Raw genomic sequence first — 22,285 nt, forward strand, 5'->3', positions numbered from 1 at the left:
CTTGTCTGCACATATTAACATTCCTTCTTTCTCTCTGTTTCTTATCCAGAGGGACCGTGGAAGCAACAATTTCAACATCAGAGCCTCCATCAGCTGGGCCCTCAGTGAGCACCCCTCCAACCTGGGAACTGCTTTATCCTTTTATATGAGTGAAGAATAAACTTGTATTGCACTGCAACCCTCAACTTCTTGAGGTCTTTGTGTTACATCAATTAGCCCAGCTCACCTAATTCAAAACAAATGTGAATCGTCTAAAATACTTATAAATTTATCGCTTCATTTTCAATGATATAACCAAAAAGTTGAAGGGGGGTTTTGTAGAAAAGAAAGATATTTGTTACTGCAAGAGTTTTAATTGTTCTTACGTCTCTTCCTACTGCTCGTTCTGAAAATAGATGTGCTTCCAATGGCTGACGGATCTAGTAAGCAAAGGAAAATACAACCAGTAATCTATATCGAAAAGAGTTATGAACTTATGAATACTCACATTACAGACAGGATGTAGGCTATAAAGATGCAATGATGAACATTACTGTCTCTTCTCATCTAAGGGAAAAAGATCACTACCAAATGGAGTGAAGACCCCCAATCCTTCAATCTTAGTTGCAAAGTCAAAGAAGTTTTGAAAACCAGTATTTTTTCATAGGCTTGCAGCTAACTAATTTGGCAACGAACCTGGACTTTGGCAGCCACGAGTTCAGTAAAATATTTATCACAGTTGATGTGAATTCACACAGTTTGCTGCAGGAACACTAACACAGTCTATTTGAGAATGAGATTCTGTCCCAAACTTATTGGGTTGTCTTGTAAGCTATAGGATATACACCACACTGCCTTTCTAAAATAATGAAGCATTATTATTTTACATCTGGCTTTAAAATTTTTATCAGTTTTTATTGGGGTATAGTTGCTTTATAACGTTGTGTTAAAGATTTTGAATAAAGGGTTACAAATGTTTCCTAAGAGTCCAGATTGTTAGTTCTGTCCTTCTGGTAAGTTTCTGTAAGTTTCCATGTATGATGTGTAATGGGCTTCCCTGGTGGCTCAGATGGTAAAGAATCCACCTGCCAAGGAGGAGATGTGGATTCAATCCCTGGGTTGAGAAGATCCCCTGGGGAAGCGAATGGCTACCCACTTCAGTATTCTTGGGGCTTCCCCGGCGGCTCAGGATGATAAAGAATCTGCCTGCAATGTGGTAGACCTGGCTCTGATCCCTAGGTCGGGAAGATCCCCTGGAGAAGGGAATGGCCACCCACTCCAATAGTCTTGCCTGGAGAATTCCATGGAGTGAGGAGCCTGGTGGGCTACAGTCGTTGGGTTCATACAGAGTTGGACATGACTGAGCAACTAACACTTTCACTTTTATCCATATGTGTAAAAGACCCTTAAATGTTTATGTGCTGGAGTTTTCTCATCTGTGAAATGAGGGAACAGCAGTCTTCTGACTGATATTTTAGGCTGTTATGAACATAAAACGATACTTCATTTCTGAAGATATTTTGAATATGACTATAGGTCAGTGTCACGTTGCAGGTATGTCATGTCGGAGTCCTGCCCAGTCCGGCCTTGTACTCTCCATGTGAATTCATAAAAAATAACTCGTGAATGCTTGCATGCGTGCTAAGTCACTTCAGTCTTGTCTGACTCTATGTGACCCTGTGGACCATAGCCCACCAGGCTCCTCTGTCCATGACATTCTCCAGGCAAGAATGCTGGAGTGGGTTGCCATGCCCTCCTCCAGGAGATCTTTCCTGACCCAGCGACTGAACCTGAGTCTCTCACATCTCCCCCATTAGCACGTGGGTTCTTTACCACTAGGGCCAACTGGGAAGACCAAAAGACCCTCAAACCTGGAAAGATCAAAAGACCCTCAAACATTACCAATTCCAGTTGCCTCATCTATAAACCTGGGAGAACCTGGTTACCCTCACTCTCTGTTAAGGTTTTTGTAAAAACAAAATGAAGCTTTATTTACAAAAACCCTATGAAAAATCACTGTTAGCCAATGGTTTAACTATAATTAGGGTTTGAGAGTATTTGGTCTGAAACCATTTTCCATCAATAATTTAACAGAAGCACAAATTACTCTGTGAAGACTTTCTAAGTTGGGGACTAAAGATAATAGTAACAACGAATAGAGGAATACTGTGCTTGGTATGCTCTATAGAATAAAAGCATGCTGGAGAACAAGTATACTATTTCCACTGTTTAGCATTAATAGCTGTTATAGTGTGTACTAAAAATATCATTTTACTAGCATATTTTTACTACAGTTTCAATATAGCAACTGATTGGGCTCACCCAGTTAAACAACAATTTATATATAATACCTTCTTGCCTCTTTCCACTTCCCAACATAGCCAGAGAAGTTAAATGTGGAAAATGATATCCTAGAAGTAATTAAATCAAGGCATATGGAGAACGGTCAGAATAAGATTCATCAGGAAAACAGAACTCTGATTTAGACTCTGGATATTTGTGGTCCAGGGCTGCAATCCTGATCTTCCTACTTGAGCCATCTGGGATGGAGAGACAGTGGCTTATTGGGCTTCTCCTCCCTCACTGGATCCTAAAGACTAAAGGTTATTGGCCTCTGCACAAAGGAACTTCTTGAGGAGTCTGGGTGTGTGACCAAGGAACCCACGGAGCAGGAAATTCCCTAACAAGAAAACTCACAAAGTCTTGAAAAGCCAAGGCAAGTGTGGTGTGTTCATGTAGGTCACCTGCCATTTAGGTTAGTGCTGCTCCATCCCCTATCCCCGCAGCAGAGACGATTCAAACGCAAGGGGAGACTCCCCTCTGCTTGAAACTTCACCATCCTACCCTTCTCTGTCTTCTGCTTCTGACCCCTTCTATTGTCTTTTTCACACGTCACTCATCTGCTGTTTCCCTGGTCAAGACTGAGTCTCCTCTTCTCACCTCCTCCCACCCCCTGCCAACCTGGTGTCCTTGAACTATTTGCAAGCCTGGAAAATAATCTTCTCATGTGTTTGAACCACAGATATGTTTTGGGACTATCTTTTAGAGCCATTTACCTACTCAACTAAGATGAAAGTAGAAGGTGGACTCCCCAAAAACTGAAGTCAATTTATATTTCACTTGGGCTTCCCTGGTGGCTCAGATGGTAAAGACTCTAACTGCAATGCGGGAGATCCCTGGGTTGGGAAGATTCCCTGGAGAAGGGAATGGCAACCCACTCCAGTATTCTTGCCTAGAGAATTCCATGGACAGAGGAGCCTGGCAGGCTACAGTCCATGGAGTTGCACAGAGTTGGACACAACTGAGCAACTGAACATATACTTGATAAATCTAGTGAGTAAATAGATTGAATGTTTTATTTAAAATATTACTCTTTTGTAGCATCAAGATCAAGGAATATTTTTGCTTCTTTTTAGGACTTTTCTTAGTGTGTTTCTATAAATAGGTACGTTTCTAATATTGTCTGGGTCTAGAAAGTAGAAAGGGAGGAAAAAAATCACCGATTTGTACACTACAGAGATACAGATCTTATGGCAACACTGGCTGCCTCCAGGACTGAGGAAACAACATTTAGATAATCATTTGGAGCTCCAGTTTTACAAAGGAAATAATGTAGAATCCAGAATGCCAGCTTTGTTATTCCCTTTCATCTCTCATGAGACTTATTAGAGACCTTGAAACATTTATATGATTGTGTTTTCTCATCTAGAAACAACGATAGCAATGTCTGTCCTGCTCACCCTTTAAAGTTGTAAGATTGTTTGCAAAGGTCCTTTGAAAAATCACTGTATATGCCATGACTTGCTGAAGAATTGTCAAAAACACTTTGGGTTTCAGAATACCTTATCTGAAGTCTTTATTTCTGGTAATAATAGATAGCTAGATGAGTTATCTGTGACACGGTAACTCATCAAGTTTGTGATCAGATAATAACATGAAAGTGAAAGTGAAGTCGCTCAGTCATGTCCGACTCTTTGCGACCCCATGGACTACCAGGTTCCTCTGTCCATGGGATTTTCTAGGCAAGAATACTGGAGTGGGTTGCCATTTCCTTCTCCAGATAATAATATGAATTTCCAATAAAGGAATACAGTTCATACTTGAACGATATGGATTTGAGCAACACAGGTCCAGATGAGACTCAGATTTTTTTTTTCATAGTAAACACTAGTTTACTACATCACTTGACAATCCACAGTTGGTGGAATTCATGGATTGAGAAACTGAAACTCGAGTACTTCGGCCACCTGATGTGAAGCGCTGACTGATTAGAAAAGGCCCTGATGCTGGGAAAGATTGAAGGCAGGAGGAGAAGGGGACGACAGGGGATGAGATGGTTGGAGGGCATCACCACTGATTCAATGGACATGAGTTTGAGCAAGCTCTGGGAGTTGGTGATGGACAGGGAAGCCTGGTGTGCTGCAGTCCAAGGGGTCACAAAGAGTCGGACACGACTGAGTAACTGAACAACAACAACGTGGATGAGGACCTGCGTATGTGGAGGCTGAGTGTAAGTGAGGAGATTTTCAACTGCACTGAGAGTTGGTGCACTTAACCCGTGCACTGCCAACCATATTAAACTTTCTGTTCTTGGTAGAAATCACCATATAAATCCAACATTTTGGGGCTTCCCTGGTGGCTCAGTGGTAAAGAATCCATCTGCCAAGCAGGAGACTTGGGTTCAGTCCCTGATCCAGAAAGATCCCAAATGCAGCAGAGCAACTGAGTCCACGTGCTACAGTTGCTGAGCCCGTGCTCTAGAGGAGCCTTAACTACTGAGCCCCTGTGCCACAATTACTGAAGCCCACGTGTCCTAGAGCCTGTGCTCCCCAACAAGAGAAGCCACTGCAATGAGAGAAGCCTAAGGACCATCACTAGAGAGTAGCCCCTGCTCGCTACGACTAGAGAAAAGCCAAGGCAGCAATGAAGACCCGGCACAGCCAGGAATAAATAAGTAAATAAATAAAATTATCGAAAAAAATCAGGCAGCAATGAAGACCCAGCACAGCCAGGAATAAATAAGTAAATAAACAAAATCATTGAAAAAAATCTAACATTTTATAGATACAGCAACTAGTAGTTTTAAACACACTCATTACTTTTAAAGTTTATTTCTTTATATAATAAAATAGAAAACATGTATTAATTAATGGAACCCATCAATTAATAGTGGAGAAAGAAATAGCAACCCATTCCAGTATTCTTGGCTGGGAAATCCCATGGACAGAAGAGCCTGATGGACTAAAGTCCTTGGAATCACAAAAGTGTTGGACACGACTGAGCAACTAAATGGCAACAACCATCAGTTAATAGACCTCATCCTCAGATAGAGATTTCATATCATCCTGCATTTCCCATAACAGTAAAATTTAGAGGATACGATTCCAAGAAAAATTGGGTCCATGGTTCATAAGGGGCTCCGAGTAAGATGCTCCAGAAACAGTAGCTCTCGTGCAGATTCCTGCAGCCCTGGCCTTGCTCTCCCACTTCCTTACCAGTTATCCTTCCTGGTGTTGACGTGGAGGGTTCTGGGAACTCGTCTCCATCACTGGATTCTGCAGAGTCCTCACTGCTGATCACTGCACAGAGGAACAACTCCCCCTTAGGATCTCAGGGTGGAGCCCACGCAGCAGGAAACCCCAGAATGAGAGCACCGGGGAGACCCAGAAGCTAAGTTAATTCAAGGCACGTGGTCTGTGCTTGAATGTGGGTGAGCTGCAGGTTGCTCCCGGTCCTGCATGAAAGGTGATGACGCTCACACGCAGAGGGCGGCTCCGCCCATCCTGCCCGCACTCCCCTCCCCCACCCTCCTGCTACCCCTCACCCCCACCCTAGATCTACCTCTGACCCTCTATTCCATTCCACCTCTTTCTTTCTTTCTCATTTTACTTCTTCACTTTCCTCTTGGCCCCTTTTCCTTACTTATGCCTCTCATTCCAGGGACGGTATCTCTTGATACCTCACTTTGTCTTCATGTGTTTCTTTTCCATCTACTCTCTTGAATATCTTGGCTCTCTATTTTTACCCCCATTTTCTTTCTTTCTTATACTTTCCTCTCTTACTTTGGAAATAGTCTCCTGGACATCAATATTTATTACCCATCATCTGTCTTCTGATATTTTTCGGGTCCCTGGGGAATCTCTTCTGCTAAACACAGGGTGCTGGTTCCCTGCCCTTCTTTCCTCTGCCCAAAGCCACCTGAACTGGCTGGCTGGACCCTGATGCCCCAGCCTCTTGCCTGGTTCCCGTGACCCCCGCTCCACTTTATCTCTGTCAACCTTACCTATTATGTCAGACACGCGGTTATAGCCAGTCCTTGCTCGGGCTTGCAGTTGAACTTCTGAGTTAAAAAATGGCTTTTCCTTCTTTATATCCACTAGATGGACAGAACAGGAATTGATTTGTAGTCCATGGTTGGATGGCTTTGCTCCTGGATCAAATTTTAATGAATGAAAAATTTTAATTTGTCTCCCCAAAAAGGAGCTCACTAGCATTAAGAAGTCTTCTTCCTGTCATCTTACTGCAGAGGGAGGCTCCACCCCACCCTTTTCCCGTTTGCTGCTCAACTCTGTCCCTTCCTTCATGCCCCTCTCAACTCTAAGTGGAATCAGAGCTTCCCTAGTGGCTCAGATGATAAAGAATGTGCCTGCAATGCAGGAGTCTGGGTTCGATCCTTGGGTCAGGAAGGTCCCCTGGAGAGGGGAATGACAGCCCACTCTAGTATTCTTGCCTAGGAAGTCCCTTGGAGAGAGGAACCTGGTGGGCTACAGTCCAGGTGGTTGCAGAGTCCGACATGACTGAGTGACTAACACTCTTAAGTGGAATCATTCACTCTCGTTCTGTCTGTTCTTTTGGGGGCAGGGTGGATATGGATTTAGCTTCTTTTATCAACATTATGTGTGCAATAGTCATCTGTATCCAGTTATATATATTTTCTCACTGCTGTATAACATTCATTACAGAAATTATCCATTAAAAAATAAAACTAAAAAATCTCCATTTGTGCTGGCTCAAGTTTTAGACTATGACAAATAATGCTATGGTGAACAATCTTTTGTGTGTGTGGTGATAATATACATTTCTATTGATTTGTTGAAGAGTGTAATTGCTAAGTTATAAGCTACCTGTATTTTCTACTTTGGAAGATTATACAAAACTGTTTTCCAAAGGCATATGAAAAGGCAGGGATGGTTGAGAGAGCTTGTCAAATTTAAGTAACTAAAAGGAGTTTGGTGTGATGGGAATGTAGTATGATGGGGAAATACACAACTGGTAGGTATGTGTCAGTACTCCACACCTGCAGCTTTGACTTCATGCCGAGGGCCACAAGAAGGTGCGTGCGTGCATGCTAAGTCATGTCTGACTCTTTGCAATCCCAGGATCCTCTGTCCATGGGATTTCCCAGGCAAGAATACTGGGGTGGGTTGCCATGCCTTCCCCCAGGAGATCTTCCCAACCCAGGGATGGTATTGGGCTTTAAACAGGAAAACCTTATGAACTGGTCTGCATTTTGGAAAGGTCTACTGAGCTAAAATGCAGAGAGTGAATCTGAAGGAAGTGAGACAGGAGGGAAGAAATGAGCAGGAGACTGTTCTATTTGAAGTGAGAAGTGGCAGGACGTGGATTATAGCAAGCCTTGTGGTAAAGAACTCGCCTGCCAATGCAGGAGACTTATAAAAGACACTGATTCAATCCCTGCGTTGGGAAGGTCCCCTGGAGGAGGGCATGGCCACCTACTCCAGTGTTCTTGCCTGGGAAATCCCAGGGACAGAGAAGTCTGGCAGGCTACAGTCCATGGGGTAGCACAGAGTCGGACATGACTGAAGCAACTTAGCATGGGCACAGCAAAGACTGGAGAACAATTGGACAAGCTGGAAAGATTTTAAAGTTAGAATTGATGGAAGTGAGAAGGAAAACCATGATTGGTTTAATCCGCTCAGTTTTGTGACTGTTAGTTACACAGCAATAGATAGTTACAGATATGGCCTCCGAATTGAGATGTCCAACAGACCTTTTTTTTTTTTTTGGCCATGCTGTGTGGCAGGTGGGATCTCAATTCCCCAACCAGGGATCTAACCTTCGCCCCCTGCAATGGAAGCACAGAGCCCTAACCACTGGACTATAGGGAAATCCTTCCAACAGATCTTTGAATAAAGATCTCCAGGCACTTGGTGGAATGAGTCTAGAGATCAAGTGTAGGCTGAAGATGTACGCCCAGGAAACAAGAGCTCATGGGTGTTATGGAGACCGTGGGGAGGGTGAAGATGACTGGGGAGACGTCTGTTTTTATCTGGGGGGTTCCAGGGATATTTTGATCATTATAGACTCTTTGTGCCTCCTTTTTGATGACAGTCTCCTCTAATGGGATAGCGTCTTGATTTGTCTCCTCTCTCTGTATGGTCCACTCTCTACCAATTTTTCATTTGTTATCAAGTTATCCTCTTTGTGCCTCTCCCACCTCCAGTTTTCTGGTTTTTTGGTATTCTTTTTCATTGATATCTTCCTCTATTCATCTCTTTTCCTCTGCATTTTAAAAATCACTGTCCCCAAGACCTAGCAGTGTCTAGGATGAGGCAAAGGAGGTGCCCAGGACTCACGAAGGTGCCAACAGTAAGACAGTCCTTAGGTGTGCCCCAGGGTCTCACCCTTGGCCTGACCCTGCTGTCCTCTACTTGCTTTTTCAATGTATCCATTCTCTATTATGTTCCCTACTTTCTCCTATTCTCCTATTCTCAGAGGTCATATTAATATGACCTCTGTATGTCTCCTCTGTGTCAATTTTGTCGTTCTATATATTTTCCTCATTTAAGCTCTCAGATCATCACCAAAGTTCTCCCTGTTTCGCCAGTGTTCAGCGCACCACATCCCTCTACCTGTCACTTTCTTTCTAGCCCTTCATCTGAGCTTCCTTTCATGCAAATCTGACCTGCAGCATCTTGTGTGATTTCCGTGTTTTTGCTATAACCTCTGAAAAGGAAGTTGCAACTTAATTCTTTTCATCAACTCCACAACATGGCATTATTTGGATTCCATGTCAATGTATCTAAAATCTATCTCATTCTTGTACTTTGTTATTTGATGCTCCCCAGCCCACCTTTTCCTATTCTTCCTTTTTGCACCTTCTTCCCAGGGACACCCTGTCCACCAAAGAGTTCAGCTTTCCTTCTCCATTGCAATTTACACCTGCTAAGTCAGCTAGAGTTTGTGGGTAAGGCTGCATTGTCTTGGATGGTGTTAGGATCTTGAAGGGGTGAGGTAGTATGGGTTAGCAAAGGAAAACAAAGATGTAATTAGAAAATTGGTAAGATACGACACTTCCCTGGCAATTCAATGGTTAAGACTGCGTTTCCAATGCAGGGGACATGGGCTCAATCCTTGTCCAGGAAACTAAGATCTCACATGCATGTAACATGGCCATTAAAAAAAAAAAGGATGAAATAAAAGTTAAAAAAAAGAAAGAAAATAGGTAAGGTAAGTAATAATTACTGTCTTTGTTAGAAGGCAACAGGTCGGGTGTCTCCTCCCCGTCATCTGAATTATTTGATTGAATAGGTGCTGGTTCACAGAACTCTGAAGATAAAAAAGACCACAGCTGACACACAGCAGAGCTTTGCTTTGCCCTATTTCCATTTTCTCGCCTCTTCCCCGACTTCTCTTCCCTTCTTATGTGTCTACTTTCAGCCTGTCTGCACTTATTGCCGCCTTCACCCCATGAAAGTGCCGCGCTGCACTGATTCTGGAGCCAATCTCTCCCTGACTCTTGTTTCTGTTTCTCTTCCTCGCTGGGTCTGGGACACTTCACCCTCTTAGTTTTTCTTTTTTCACTTTCTTCCTCCAGGTCTTTCCCATCAGTACATTAGGCTCAGTTCCTGCCCTCAGTGTCTGTGTAATTTCCCCTTTCTTTGTTAATAGATGTTTCCTTGAGTGGTGCATGAATTCATTCTCTGTCACCAGTCAGGCCCTCTTGACCCCTTTAAGAGGGTAAGGACTGAATCCCTGGGCAAACCACTCAGGACCAGCATGTCCTGGACGTACCCTTCCCCCGTGGTAAGCATCTCTACTCCCCAGGCAAAGCCAGCCAGCCAGCCTTACCTGTTGGTTCAGATTCTTGGTCACATTGTTCATTTGCTTGTTGGCTTTCCAGTGCATCGTTCTGGTTGCTGGGTGTATCATTCCTCTTTGCATTTATCTCTTCTGTTTCACTGAGGTGATCTGAGAGTCTGTTTTCAGGGGAGGCTGTACCTAAACCACATTTTGATTTATAAATATTTTATAAATATTTTATTTTCCTCCAACATCCAGCAGAATCCAACAGGAAAATACAAAGCACTCTAAGTTTTTAGAGCAGAGGATATTTAATCCAGGGATTGGCTACACAGCTGATGGAAGAGCACAGAAGATCAAGTGGAAAAATGTGACAACATAAAGAAGGGTCAACAGGAAGCTACGGGAGGGATAGAGGATGAGATCACGGGCTGAGGTCGCTGGGCAGGCAGAGGCTAAGCCATGATTTGCCTGCTTTGTGGAAGGTGCAGTCGAGGCTGAGCTGTGGCTGCTGCCAGAATTGCGGCTGGAGGCAGTGATGGAGAAACACCCGGCTCCTCCCTTACTCCCACTCTCCTGCCAGGGTCTCCATGCTAGGAACCCAGCAGGGAGTCAGCAGCAAGGGGAGCTGACAAACAAGTCTGCAGGGGCCAGTGGCCAGAGACAGAGGGCCGAGCAGAGCAGGGGAGGGGAAGGACTGAATCCCCCGGCAAACCACCCAGGACCAGCACACACGCCCTTCCTCCATGGCAACCATCTCTGGTCCTCACTGATTCCATCAACCCCTCCCACTCTGTTCCCACCAGCCTCAATAATGTATGAACACATAGACATATTTTTCACTGCAGTTTGGATTTTTCTCTCTTAGTGTTATTTTTCTGAACAAAGTAATTAACATGAAGCATGATTTAAAATTATTTCCCAAAGTTTTAGTATGGAATGTGGGTCCTGGGCTTGTTTTGTGCCTCTTCCTCAGGACTGGGAGCCTCCCCTTGGGGTGGGGGCCGGGTGTGAGACACAGCGCTCCTCTCACCTGGGCACGTCAGCCCACCTTGTCAGGTCAGACACTCAAACACATTTACTGGTGACTTGCTGTGTATCATTTGAGTCCTAGGTTGAAGTTTCTCTCTTTATATTCCTTGCTCCCCACCATCAAGATGCTCTGGGATTTCATTTTCTGGTAAGGGTGCTCCCAGACCACGCTGTGAATTTCAGAGAACTTCATTGCCTCCTCCCTCCATAACCCCCCCGCCCCCCCCCCCCCACACACTGAATCCTTTCTCTTCTGCTCATTGCTTGTCACAATTCCATCCGCTTATCCTTTCCTGTTTCCATCAGCTGTACTAGCAGATGAATGGCTAATATATATTCATCCATATGTATTTTTAACTCTTAACGTTTTGAATAAATGTGATTTGTTAAAAGTATTACTGTGTTTTTCAGCAAAGGAAACTATAAACAAGAATGGGAGAAAATAATCTCAAAGGAAACAACTGACAAAGAATTAATTTCCAAAATGTACAAGCGGACTTGTATACAACTCAATACCAGAAAAAAAAACCCAATCAAAAAATGGGAATAAGACAGAAACGGACACTTCTCCAAAGAAGACATGCAAATGGCTAACAAACATATGAAAATATGCTCAACATTGCTCATTATTAGAGAAATGCACATTGAAACTACAATGAGATACCACCTTACACCAGTCAGAATGGCCAACATCAGAAAGTCTACAAACAATAAATGCTGGAGTGGGTGTGGAGAAAAGGGAACCCTCTCCCATTGCTGGTGGGAATGTAAATTGATACAGCCACTATGGAAGACGGTATGGAGATTCCTGAAAAAGCTAGGAATGAAACGATCATAAGACCCAGCAATCCCATTCCTAGGCATATACCCTGAGAAAACCAAAATTGAAAAAGACACATGTATCCCAATGTTCATTGTGTCATTTTTCACAATAGCTAGAACATGGAAGCAACCTAGATGTCCATCTACAGATGAATGGAAAGAAGCTGCGGTACATATATACAGTGGAATATTACTTGGCCATAAAAGGAAATGCGTTTGAGTCAGTTCTAATGAGGTGGATGAACCCAGGGCCTGTTATACAGAGTGAAGTAAGTCAGAAAGAGAAATATAAATATTGTATACTGACACATACATATGGAATCTAGAAAGATTGTACTGATCAATTAATTTTCAGGGCAGCAAGGGAGAAACAGACATATGGACATGGAGTGAGGAGGAGGGAAAGGATGAGATAAAAGAGAGAGTAAAATGGAAACTTACAATACCATATATAAAATAGATAGCCAATGGGAATTTGCTGTATAACTCAGGGAACTCAAATGGGTTCTGTGACAATCTAGAAGAGTGGGATGGGGAGGGAGATGGGAGGGAGATTTGGGAGGGAGGGGACACGGGTGTACCTATGGCTGATTCTTGTTGGTATTTGACAGAAAACCACAAAATTCTGTAAAGCAAATATCCTTCAATTAAAAAAAGCTAAAGTAGCAAAAAAGTATTACTGTGCTTTCAAAAATCACTTTGAAAGTTCTTCTTTGATAAAAGCATATTACTAATTTAGAACATTCTTTTTAAAATAATACATCCCTAAGGGAAGCTACATATAAGAGCCTTTCATGTTGTAGGTAGTTCCCCGAGACTCCTCTATGTTCCTTCCTTACTAAGGTGAGTCATGGAATAAAGACTTAAAATGTGTTATAGAGTAGTGTGCTGTAAGCAGGGAAAACTATGACCTTCAATTTATCTTCCTGGGCCAGAAGGTGGCATTGCTATTCTCACTGCTTTTCCAGCTGGGGAATCAGTAAATCCAATGAACACCTATGAGAGAAAAAAATCTCAAACTGTACTACGAATGTAACAGTTAGAAGCATGGACTCTGGCAGTAGACGCAAATAAAGATGATGATTAAAGGTAGTAATAACAACAAATGCGTGGAACACCGATACAGCCCCAGACAAGGCTGTGAACGCTTTACATGATGTAACTTGTTTAAAATCCATCACCCTCTGAAATTGGTGCTATTATCATGTCCATTTTACAGATGATGAAACTGAGGAACAAAGAGGGCTAGTCACTACCCCAAGATCTTGAGGTAGAAGCTGAGGCCAGGCTGTGGGCCCCTGAATTCCTGCTGTGACACTGCGTAGAGCAGCGCTCAGTCCTGATTTTCAGCTGGGTGAACTTGTACAAATAACCGAATTCTCTAAGCTGATTCTTTTTTGTCTGAAAAACAGGGATAATATACACACATTTTCAGGTTTGGGGGAAGATTAAATAAACTACTGGCTGCATCAATATGTGGGATGAAAGTGAAAGTGAAAGTGAAGTTGCTCAGTCGTGTCTGACTCTTGGTGACCCCATGAACTGTAGCCTACCAGGTTCCTCTGTCCATGGGATTCTCCAGGGAAGAATACTGGAGTGGGTTGCCATTTCCTTCTCCAGGGGATCTTCCCAACCCAGGGATCGAACACGGGTCTCCCTCATTGCAGGCAGACGCTTTACCCTCTGAGCCACCAGGATACCATGATCAAAAAAATCAAATCGTTATGACTAATGTTTTCAATGAACAGTGTATTTTTGGTACCAGTACTTTTTATTCAGGGAACAAACATGTACTGAGTACCTTGTTGTTGTTTAGTTGCTAAGGTGTGTCCTACTCATTTGCAACCCCATTGACTGTAGCCTGCCAGGCTTCTCTGTCCATGGGATTTACCAGGCAAGAACACTGGAGTGGGTAGTCATTCCCTTCTCCAGAGGATCTTCCTGACCCAGGGACTGAACCTGGGTCTCCGGAATTGCAGGCAGATTCTTTTTTTTTTTTTTTTTTAATTAATTTATTAACTTTAATTGGAGGCTAATTACTTTACAATATTGTGATTTTTTTGCCATACATTGACATGAATCAACCATGGGTGTACATGTGTCCACGATCCTGAACCCCCCTCCCACCTTCCTCCCCACCCCATCCCTCTGGGTTGTCTTAGAGCACCAGCTTTGAGTGCCCTGCTTCATCATTGAACTTGCACTGGTCATCTGTTTTACATATGGTAATACACATGTTTCAATGCTATTCTCTCATACTGTCCCACCCTTGCCTTCTCCTCCATGGTCCAAAAGTCTGTTCTCTACATCTGTGTCTCTTTTGCTGTCTTGCATATAGGTCATCGTTACCCTCTTTCTAAATTCCATATATATGCATTAATATACTGTATTGGTGTTTCTCTTTCTGGCTTTCTTCACTCTGTATAATAGGCTCCAGTTTCATCCAACTCATTAAAACTGACTCAGATGTGTTCTTTTTTTATAGCTGAGCAATATTTCATTGTGTATTTGTACCACAACTTCCTTATCCATTCATCTGCCGGTGGACATCTAGGTTGTTTCCATGTCCTAGCTATTGTCAGCAGTGCTACTGAGCCACCAGGGAAGCCCAGTGAATACCTAGTGACTGTTAAATGCACTCCCATCCTTGTTCCATTTCATAGCCTCATGACAATCTGCCTGTAATATCCCTATATTACAAATGAGAACGCTGAGCAATAAAATTTAAATAATAAGAATGTTAAGAATTAAGAATATCATTAAGGATGTTATGGGTTAATTGAAGTTCTGGGAGGACTCCCCTCCCCCCGACCCCCACCCCCTACCCTGAGGAATGCCCATCACCTGCTTCTTCCAACACTCTGGTTGTAGCACTGGTCTCTGCCAGACATGACATCGAAGCACCAAGATCACTGCCTGACCAAAAAAACAGAACAGAAAACAGTGAAGCCAGATGCTGGGGCAAAACAATCAGGCCCAGAGTCTTTGGGGACTGGCAGCAAGTGCATTTAAGGAGCCCAGAAGCAGCGACCTTCCCAGCAACTCAGAGCACTGACCCTTGGAGAAACTGCAGATGCAAAGACTGACAAATTTCTGACACAAAGAAGCAGCCGCTCTGCGCCCCGCACAGCCTAGAAGGGGACACAAGCTTAGCAAAGCATCACAGAACAGAGTCAACAACAGACCATCATAAGATGAGGATTCTCCACCAGACCAAGTCAGGCCTCTAGAAGTTCCTAGGAGGGAAAATTAAAAATTTATTTCAGAAATTGAAGTAGGGACTGTGCCACCCTCCCCTAATTCCCCTTTTCTTTCTTTTCTTTCTTTCTTTTTTTTTTTTTAATAAATAAGAAGCTTGAGACCCCCAGTAGACAACAATACAAAGACCATCTGAGCCTGATGGATCTCATCCAACTCTTACAGCCTGACCCCAAATTCTCAAGTGGAAGGTAGGTCAGGGGCACTCCTGGCTGAGAGGGCTTTGGCCAGGCCATCTCACTGCATGATCTCCACCAGCCATTCAGTACCTAGCAATGGCTTATCTTGACTTCCACAGCCATGGTGAACCGGCCTTGGTCCCTAGAGTTGCCCTGACTGGTGACCTTACCTTACTTCCTACAAAGTCCCCACCCCCTCTTCATCTACTCCCTCCCTGTACAGGTCTGTTTAATCTGTCTTGTTAGCCTCTCCCTGAGGATTCAACGTCTGATTCTCCTCCACTTTCTCCAGAATGGCAACCCTCTCCAGTATTCTTGCTTGGGAAATCCCATGGATAGAGGAGCCTGGTGGGCTACAGACCATGGAGTCGAAAAGAGTCGGACATGACAGAGTGACTTTCACTTCACTTCCCTCTTTGTATATTTCCCTCCTTTTGTTTCTGGGTTTTGTCTGTCCCATTAGGCTACCAGGGAGTATCCAGGGTTGAACACACAGGCTCTGGGTTCAGAGTGCCTGGTTCCATCCTTGCTCATTTGATCCCAGGCCAACTACATACAAGGTCTTTCTAGATTTCAGCTTCCTTATCTGCAAAATGGGCCCATGAGTGATAATACCGTCCAATGGCAATAAACCCACAACTGCCAGAAGAAACTTTCAATCAAGTGAGCTGTTATTAACTTGCTTGTTTTTGTTGTGTCCTTAGACTGCAAGGAGATCCAACCAGTCCATTCTGAAGGAGGTCAGCCCTGGGATTTCTTTGGAAGGAATGATGCTAAAGCTGAAACTCCAGTACTTTGGCCACCTCATGCGAAGAGTTGACTCATTGGAAAAGACTCTGATGCTGGGAGGGATTGGGGGCAGGAGGAGAAGGGGACGACAGAGGATGAGATGGCTGGATGGCATCACTGATTCGATGGACGTGAGTCTGAGTGAACTCCGGGAGTTGGTGATGGACAGGGAGGCCTGGCGTGCTTAGATTCATGGGGTTGCAAAGAGTCGGACACAACTGAGCAACTGAACTGAACTGAACTGAACTGACCTCTTTCTCCTTTCATTTCTTCTTTTTCCTCTCCCCTCTCTCTCAAATACCCACATCTTCTCCTCCGCATCTCTACCATTCCTCACCACTGAATCCATATGACCACCTTTCTCCTTGAATATTCCTGCTCTTGAACAACCTCCCCCACATTTAAATCAGTCCTTTCTTCTGCCATCATCAACGGCCTCCTCTTTGACATTGACCTTGAGCCCATAGTGATTAGCCCATCACAACTTCACATTGATCTTCTCCTATAGGATTCTTTCTAAATCACAATGACTTTCAGGCAGCCATTCTCTTTAAATCTGGTTACTGACACCTTGGGTTCCTCTTCCTTTGTCTTGGTATTTGGGGCAAAAGCCTCTTGTCATAGCCACTCCTCCAGGACTTAGCCTCTGCTTAGATGTTCATACAAATATCCCTGCCTAACTTCTCCGTGGTCCTTCATCGTTTCTTCCCTGATTCTCAATCTTTGCTCAGGACTCGGGCCTCCGCCTCCCCTTCTCTTTTTCCTCTTAGCAAGGGAGAATTGGTTTGTTCTTGGTCTCAATCACCTTGCTCAAGGCTCAGTTGGATGGCAGGCCTCTCCTCCCTCTCTTCTCCATCAGTTTCTTCATAACTAAGTCTCTCTTGGATTGCTGAAGAGAAAACACAATTAAAGATCTCCACCAGAGACCAGGAACATCATCTCAGAATTACACATTTAGGTATTTCCAGCTCTCGGGTCACTCAGAGCTCAGTGGATCCCAACCTTCATGGTAAAGTTCCCCCATCTTCCTTGGACAGAAAAGAGAAACCCCAGCAAGGGAGCAGCTATGTTCCCTGCATAGAAATGAGCCACTCAAATATAAGGATAAAGGAGTCCTGGGAACATCCTGAGGCTGTCAGTCATGTACAATAAACGTCACACCATGTGGACAACACATGTCAAAATAAATAAGGGAAGTGAAATGTGTTAACTGCATTGTTCAAAATGTAAGAAAGAAACAAATTTCTTCTGAAGCACGACTAGGATCCTAGAGAGGGGTGTGTGTGTGTGTGTGTGTGTAAAAGAGAAAGCCCAAAGGCTTTAAAGAAGGCTCTAGATAAGAGGAGGTTTGGGCTTAATTGTGTTGGGGAGGATGCTCATCTTCCAAAGAGACAAACCAGAGGGTGTGGGGAGCGTGGTGGGGTTGCTAGTCGGAGCTCCCAGAGTGGTCCAGATCCCACAAAAAAGGAAACTCTGAAGCTGCACACAGGGATTGCCTATTGCGGTACTGCAGGGCATCCCCACGACTCCTGGACCATGGACCCAAGAGGCTGCCAACAAGAGGAGGCCAGGACACCAGCCCAGAGACCCTGCATGTAAGTAACTTAGCAGATGTAGGAGGAAGGAAATAAACCAAGGAGCCTAGTGGGTAGATCACTGCCAGGAGTCTAGGAAGGAGACATGGTGGGAGGCTGCCTCAGAGCTGATGGCAGGAGCGCCTCCTGGGAAAATGCCCAGTAAGGGGTGAGATGAACAGGACTGTGGGAGCCACGGGTACTACTTTGTCTTCCCCAGAGCATGGGTCAAGTTCCAGCAAAGTCAGCTGGCAGGTATGAGGAGGACAGTGGCCCAAAGCCCAGAAAAGGTGAAGGAGGCCTAAGGGCGGAAGGACTTTAGCACACGAGACAGGGATGAGGGTGGAGCCTAGAAACAGGAGAGGTCCTAGAAATAGGACCACAGTCCCCATCCTCTGGAGTTTAGTCACTGACCCAAGCTCTTGTGGACAGCAGTGACCTCTGCCAGGGGCAGGGGGTTGGCAGCAAGTGTAGATGTGAGTCACCAGCATTTAAAAAGGATAAATTATACCTTCTCGGGAAAAAGTCAACATTTAGTTATATGTGGCACCAAAAACAAGCCCTGGAAGAGAATAGCCTTTGTGATTATTTGAGGAGAAAATATGATTAAAACCATTTTTCCGTTAAGGGAAAATTTGATATAAGTTAACTTTTGTGCTAATTACTCTAGAAATCTGATGAACGTGGCCTTTCTTCTGTGTTACCAGGTCAACCCTGGGTTTGAGGGGTTAAAATGACCTGGACTGGGAGAGTCTACCTACGGACTGTTCTTGGGTCTTCTTTGAATCACCACATTCTTGGGTTGTGGTGATTCTTATAATCTGGCTTGTCCCTCTAGGGGACCCTGAAAGCCTATGATTCTGGAGTTGTTGAGATACTGACCCTGTTGATCTGTTGTTTCTAAGCCAAGATGGATCCTATACCCACAGCTAAGCTTGAGATGGGTAGTAATCAACTCAGTGGACTGCTGTGTAGACCACTGCTGGCCTGTTATTTGTCATCTAAATCAGATGCCACTGTGGCTCTGGTCCTCCTGTGAGTCTAAGTATCTGGTTAAGCAGATCTCCAGGTTGGTGGTGTACCATAACCTTTATAACATGAGCTTTGAGAAGAACTTGGTGGCTCAGATGGTGAAGAATCTGCTGAAAATGTAGAAGACCTAGGTTGGATTTGAGAAGACTTAAGTGTGCTTTGTTAGCTGTTATATCCCCACTGCTCAGCACCAGTTATGGCACGTGATGGGAGTTCAATATATACTTGTTGAACAGAATTGACCTTGAACATCAAAAGGTAGAAAATAAGCTAATTACCATTTTCAAAGCTTTTACGAACATGATTTAAATCAGGATATTCCTGCATGTTGACGTCGCTGAACAATGCTTCCAGAAGCGACTGGTTAAATGTCTTTTCCAGCTCACTGAGAACATTGTACACCACTTTTGGTACAGGGACCAGGTTTCTACAAGAATCTTGACAGTCCTTAAAAACAATGAATGAAGAAAAGTATAAATACAGACTTCCAGGTTACAAGAGAGCCCTAGAAAGAGATGTCAAGTTAATGTATTCCAATTTCCATACATAGGTGTCTTTTCACGTAGAGGTTTAGCATTTCTGTATATTTGTATGACTACTAAGTGAAACAATAAATCCCCTCTTCTTAAAACTATCCATTTGTGAATCTGATCTCCTCACCCTAACTTACATTAGATGTAAGAAGGCACAATTCTGAAGGTTAAAAGAGAGTTCAAAGTTAATGAATATGTAGCTAAGAGCCTGGTCAACTCTTTGAGGGATAGACTTGGCAGGTGACGAGCCACTATTCTGTTGACTGGACAACTCCTGCCCCTTCACCAATCCTGACTTGGCCTGGAAGAGCTCAAGGAAGCCAGGGGACAGTGCTTCATTTTGTGAACTTGGCCACAGGGAAAGCATGTTCAGAGGACAAGCTGAAGACCTGCACCCCTGTATCTCCAACAATGCCTATTACTAAAATTAACTCAAAGTCCAAGACTCCAGAAAGAGCACAAATAAATACATAAATAAGGAAATAAATAAATGGAAAAAGAAAAACCCCTGTTGGAGAAAGAAAACTGTCAGAGAAAGAATAGCAAGCATCTACTCCCAAATTTGTCCTAACAAGACATCAGTTTCATGTGGGTTTTAATGTTCTCAGATCTAAATTGGTTGCTTTAGTCACTAAGTCATGTCCAACTCCTGTGACCCCATGGACTGTAGCCCACTAGGCTCCTCTGTCCATGGGATTCTCCAGGCAAGAATACTGGAGTGGGTAGCCATTTCCTTCTCCAGGGGATCTTCCCAACCCAGGGATCAAACCCAGGTCTCCTGCATTGCAGGCAGATTCTTTACCCACTGAGCTATGAGGGAAGCCCAACTGTTTAAATTGATGTTCTTCAAAAAGGAATGCTGTGTCAATTATTATTTCACTAAATCATCTCATTTAAATTATTCATGAATTTATTACACTTACTTTTAATTCTTAGTTTATGCTGTACTGTGTGTATTAAACATCTGTGGAGCACAACTATTTTAGATCCAGCCTGCCTGACTCCAGTGGCCACCAAGAGCACCGTCCCTTCTATCAGAGGAAGGACTGTCTCCAGTGATGCCTGTTTCCACTCTCTTTCTCCCTTTCTACCTCACAATACTTGAACATTTGCAACAATAGTTAAGAAGTCTTCTATTCATAGGACACTCCTCAGTTAGCTAGCTGTGCTCAGGATATAAAAACATAACTTAGTTTGGGGTTGGTTTACCAAATGGTGACATAAGAAACCTCACTTACTTCATACATTTTATTGGTGATGAGTTCGCGGTCACGAAGGCCCTCAAAGAAAGGAAATGTCTTTTTAATTGCAGTTGAAATCTCCACTTTATGTCTTTTGAAGTGCCTGAATATAGTCTCAAAGACAAGCCTGTCTTCCGTGTTCTGATTTTCTGTGGACATCCTAAGGAAGAAGAATATCATGTGAAAATGGTCATCAAGATTCCGAGATGCTTATGAAGGCTGTAACATTTTATGTATAAAGAATAGATTGTGAAGAACCAACATATATAAAATAAGTGGTTTCAGTACAGAAATAAAAGCAATGGAAACAACAAACAATGATATAGTTGAAGAAAAGTGTGGAAGTTAAGAAAGACTAAAGTACAGGACTAAAGAAGTCCGTTCCAGTCTGTCCCAATCAAAACCATTATAAAGATATCCGCCTTTGTCTGATATATTTGGGTACTTTTCAGTACCCAAAATGCATTGGGGAATAATCACTTTATTGTATCAACATCCTGTAAAAAATGTTTCTGGTTAAATACTGCCGATTAAAGAGAATCATTTATCTTCTTTTTATTATTGCCACCACTTTCCACTAAAAGTGCTAATAAAGGGATTGGATTCACAATGACAAGGAGAATGGCAGGGGGCAATGAGCAGATAAGAGAGTTCTACCAAAATTTATGAGACAAAAAGTGATCAGATCAGATCAGATCAGATCAGTCGCTCAGTCGTGTCTGACTCTTTGCGACCCTGTGAATCGCAGCACGCCAGGCCTCCCTGTCCATCACCAACTCCTGGAGTTCACTGAGACTCATGTCCATCGAGTCAGTGATGCCATCCAGCCATCTCATCCTCTGTCGTCCCCTTCTCCTCCTGCCCCCAATCCCTCCCAGCATCAGAGTCTTTTCCAATGAGTGATCAGAGGATCGCTAACCACTATTGTAGGTGGAAAATACTCCCAGAGGTCAGGAAAGCAACCAGTGAGTCCTGCAGAACCCTGGAGACCCAGTGGAGATCACAGGGGAGACATGTTGTGGAAAACTGATGTGTTATTTGAAAAATTAAGAACAGAACATCATACCTTCCACCCTCAGTTTGCATCCTGACCACTTGCACCCAGACAGCCGCTCAGAGGGAAACAGCGCTATCCTTTTTGTAACCATATGTTAATTTTACTTGTTACTGAACTTCACACGGTCTTCCCAGGTGGCAGTAGTGGTAAAGAACCTGTCCGCCAGTGCAGGAGATGCAAGAGGTGTGTGTTCAATCCCTGGGTTGGGAAGATCCCCTGGAGAAGGGCATGGCAACACACTCCAATATTCCTGCCTGGAAAATTCCATTGACAGAGGAGCCTGGTGGGCTATCATCCATAGGGTTGCAAAGAGTCAGACATAACTGAGTATGCAGGCATGATTGGACTTCATATTCCCTGGTGGCTCAGATGGTAAAGAATGTGACTGCAATGCAGGAGACCTGGGTTGGGAAGATCCCCTGGAGAATGGAATGGCTGCCCACTTCAGTATTCTTGGCTAGGAAATTCCATGACAGAGGAACCTGGAGGGCCACAGTCCGTGGGTTTGCAGAGTTGGACATGACTGGGTGACTAACACTTTAACACTGTATACATGAAAAAACTACATCACGTATGCTTTGTGCCTGACTTCTTTTGCTCATCATCCATGTTAGATGAACAGAAATTTGGTTCTGTTATTGTTCAAGATATTCCATTGTGTGGACCTACCACAATCTACTTATTCATTTTCCTGTTTATGGACATTTGGGTGTATTCTGGTTTGGGACTAGTTTGAATAAAGCTG

At 43.7% G+C, this 22,285-nt stretch overlaps 1 protein-coding gene across 44 annotated transcripts in view; it reads right to left on the reverse strand.

Annotated features, from left to right (window-relative positions):
• Nucleotides 1-22,285, reverse strand: part of LOC147377707 (nuclear autoantigen Sp-100-like) — a 94,711-nt gene that overhangs the window by 42,181 nt on the left and 30,245 nt on the right. For 5 of the 44 annotated variants that reach the window (XM_086335959.1, XM_086335932.1, XM_086336124.1 and 2 more), the window contains exons 2-11: nucleotides 20,481-20,643; nucleotides 18,988-19,156; nucleotides 16,909-16,992; nucleotides 15,063-15,113; nucleotides 14,722-14,793; nucleotides 10,072-10,221; nucleotides 9,466-9,549; nucleotides 6,263-6,409; nucleotides 5,475-5,558; nucleotides 366-419 (exon numbers count right to left, since the gene is read on the reverse strand). In XM_086335959.1, the coding sequence (XP_086192085.1) occupies nucleotides 366-419; nucleotides 5,475-5,558; nucleotides 6,263-6,409; nucleotides 9,466-9,549; nucleotides 10,072-10,221; nucleotides 14,722-14,793; nucleotides 15,063-15,113; nucleotides 16,909-16,992; nucleotides 18,988-19,156; nucleotides 20,481-20,643 (1,058 nt within the window). Of the gene's footprint in view, nucleotides 1-365; nucleotides 599-5,359; nucleotides 5,559-6,262; nucleotides 6,410-9,465; nucleotides 9,550-10,071; nucleotides 10,222-14,721; nucleotides 14,794-14,933; nucleotides 15,114-16,908; nucleotides 16,993-18,987; nucleotides 19,157-20,480; nucleotides 20,644-22,285 lie in introns of those variants that run through there. The other 39 variants (XM_086335912.1, XM_086335896.1, XM_086336064.1 and 36 more) reach the window with 19 other exon arrangements.

This window comes from Bos grunniens, chromosome 2 (assembly GCF_055505025.1).
Source record: "Bos grunniens cultivar Pamir isolate PY7600 chromosome 2, Bosgru_T2T1.0, whole genome shotgun sequence".
Classification (NCBI taxonomy): domain Eukaryota; kingdom Metazoa; phylum Chordata; class Mammalia; order Artiodactyla; family Bovidae; genus Bos; species Bos grunniens.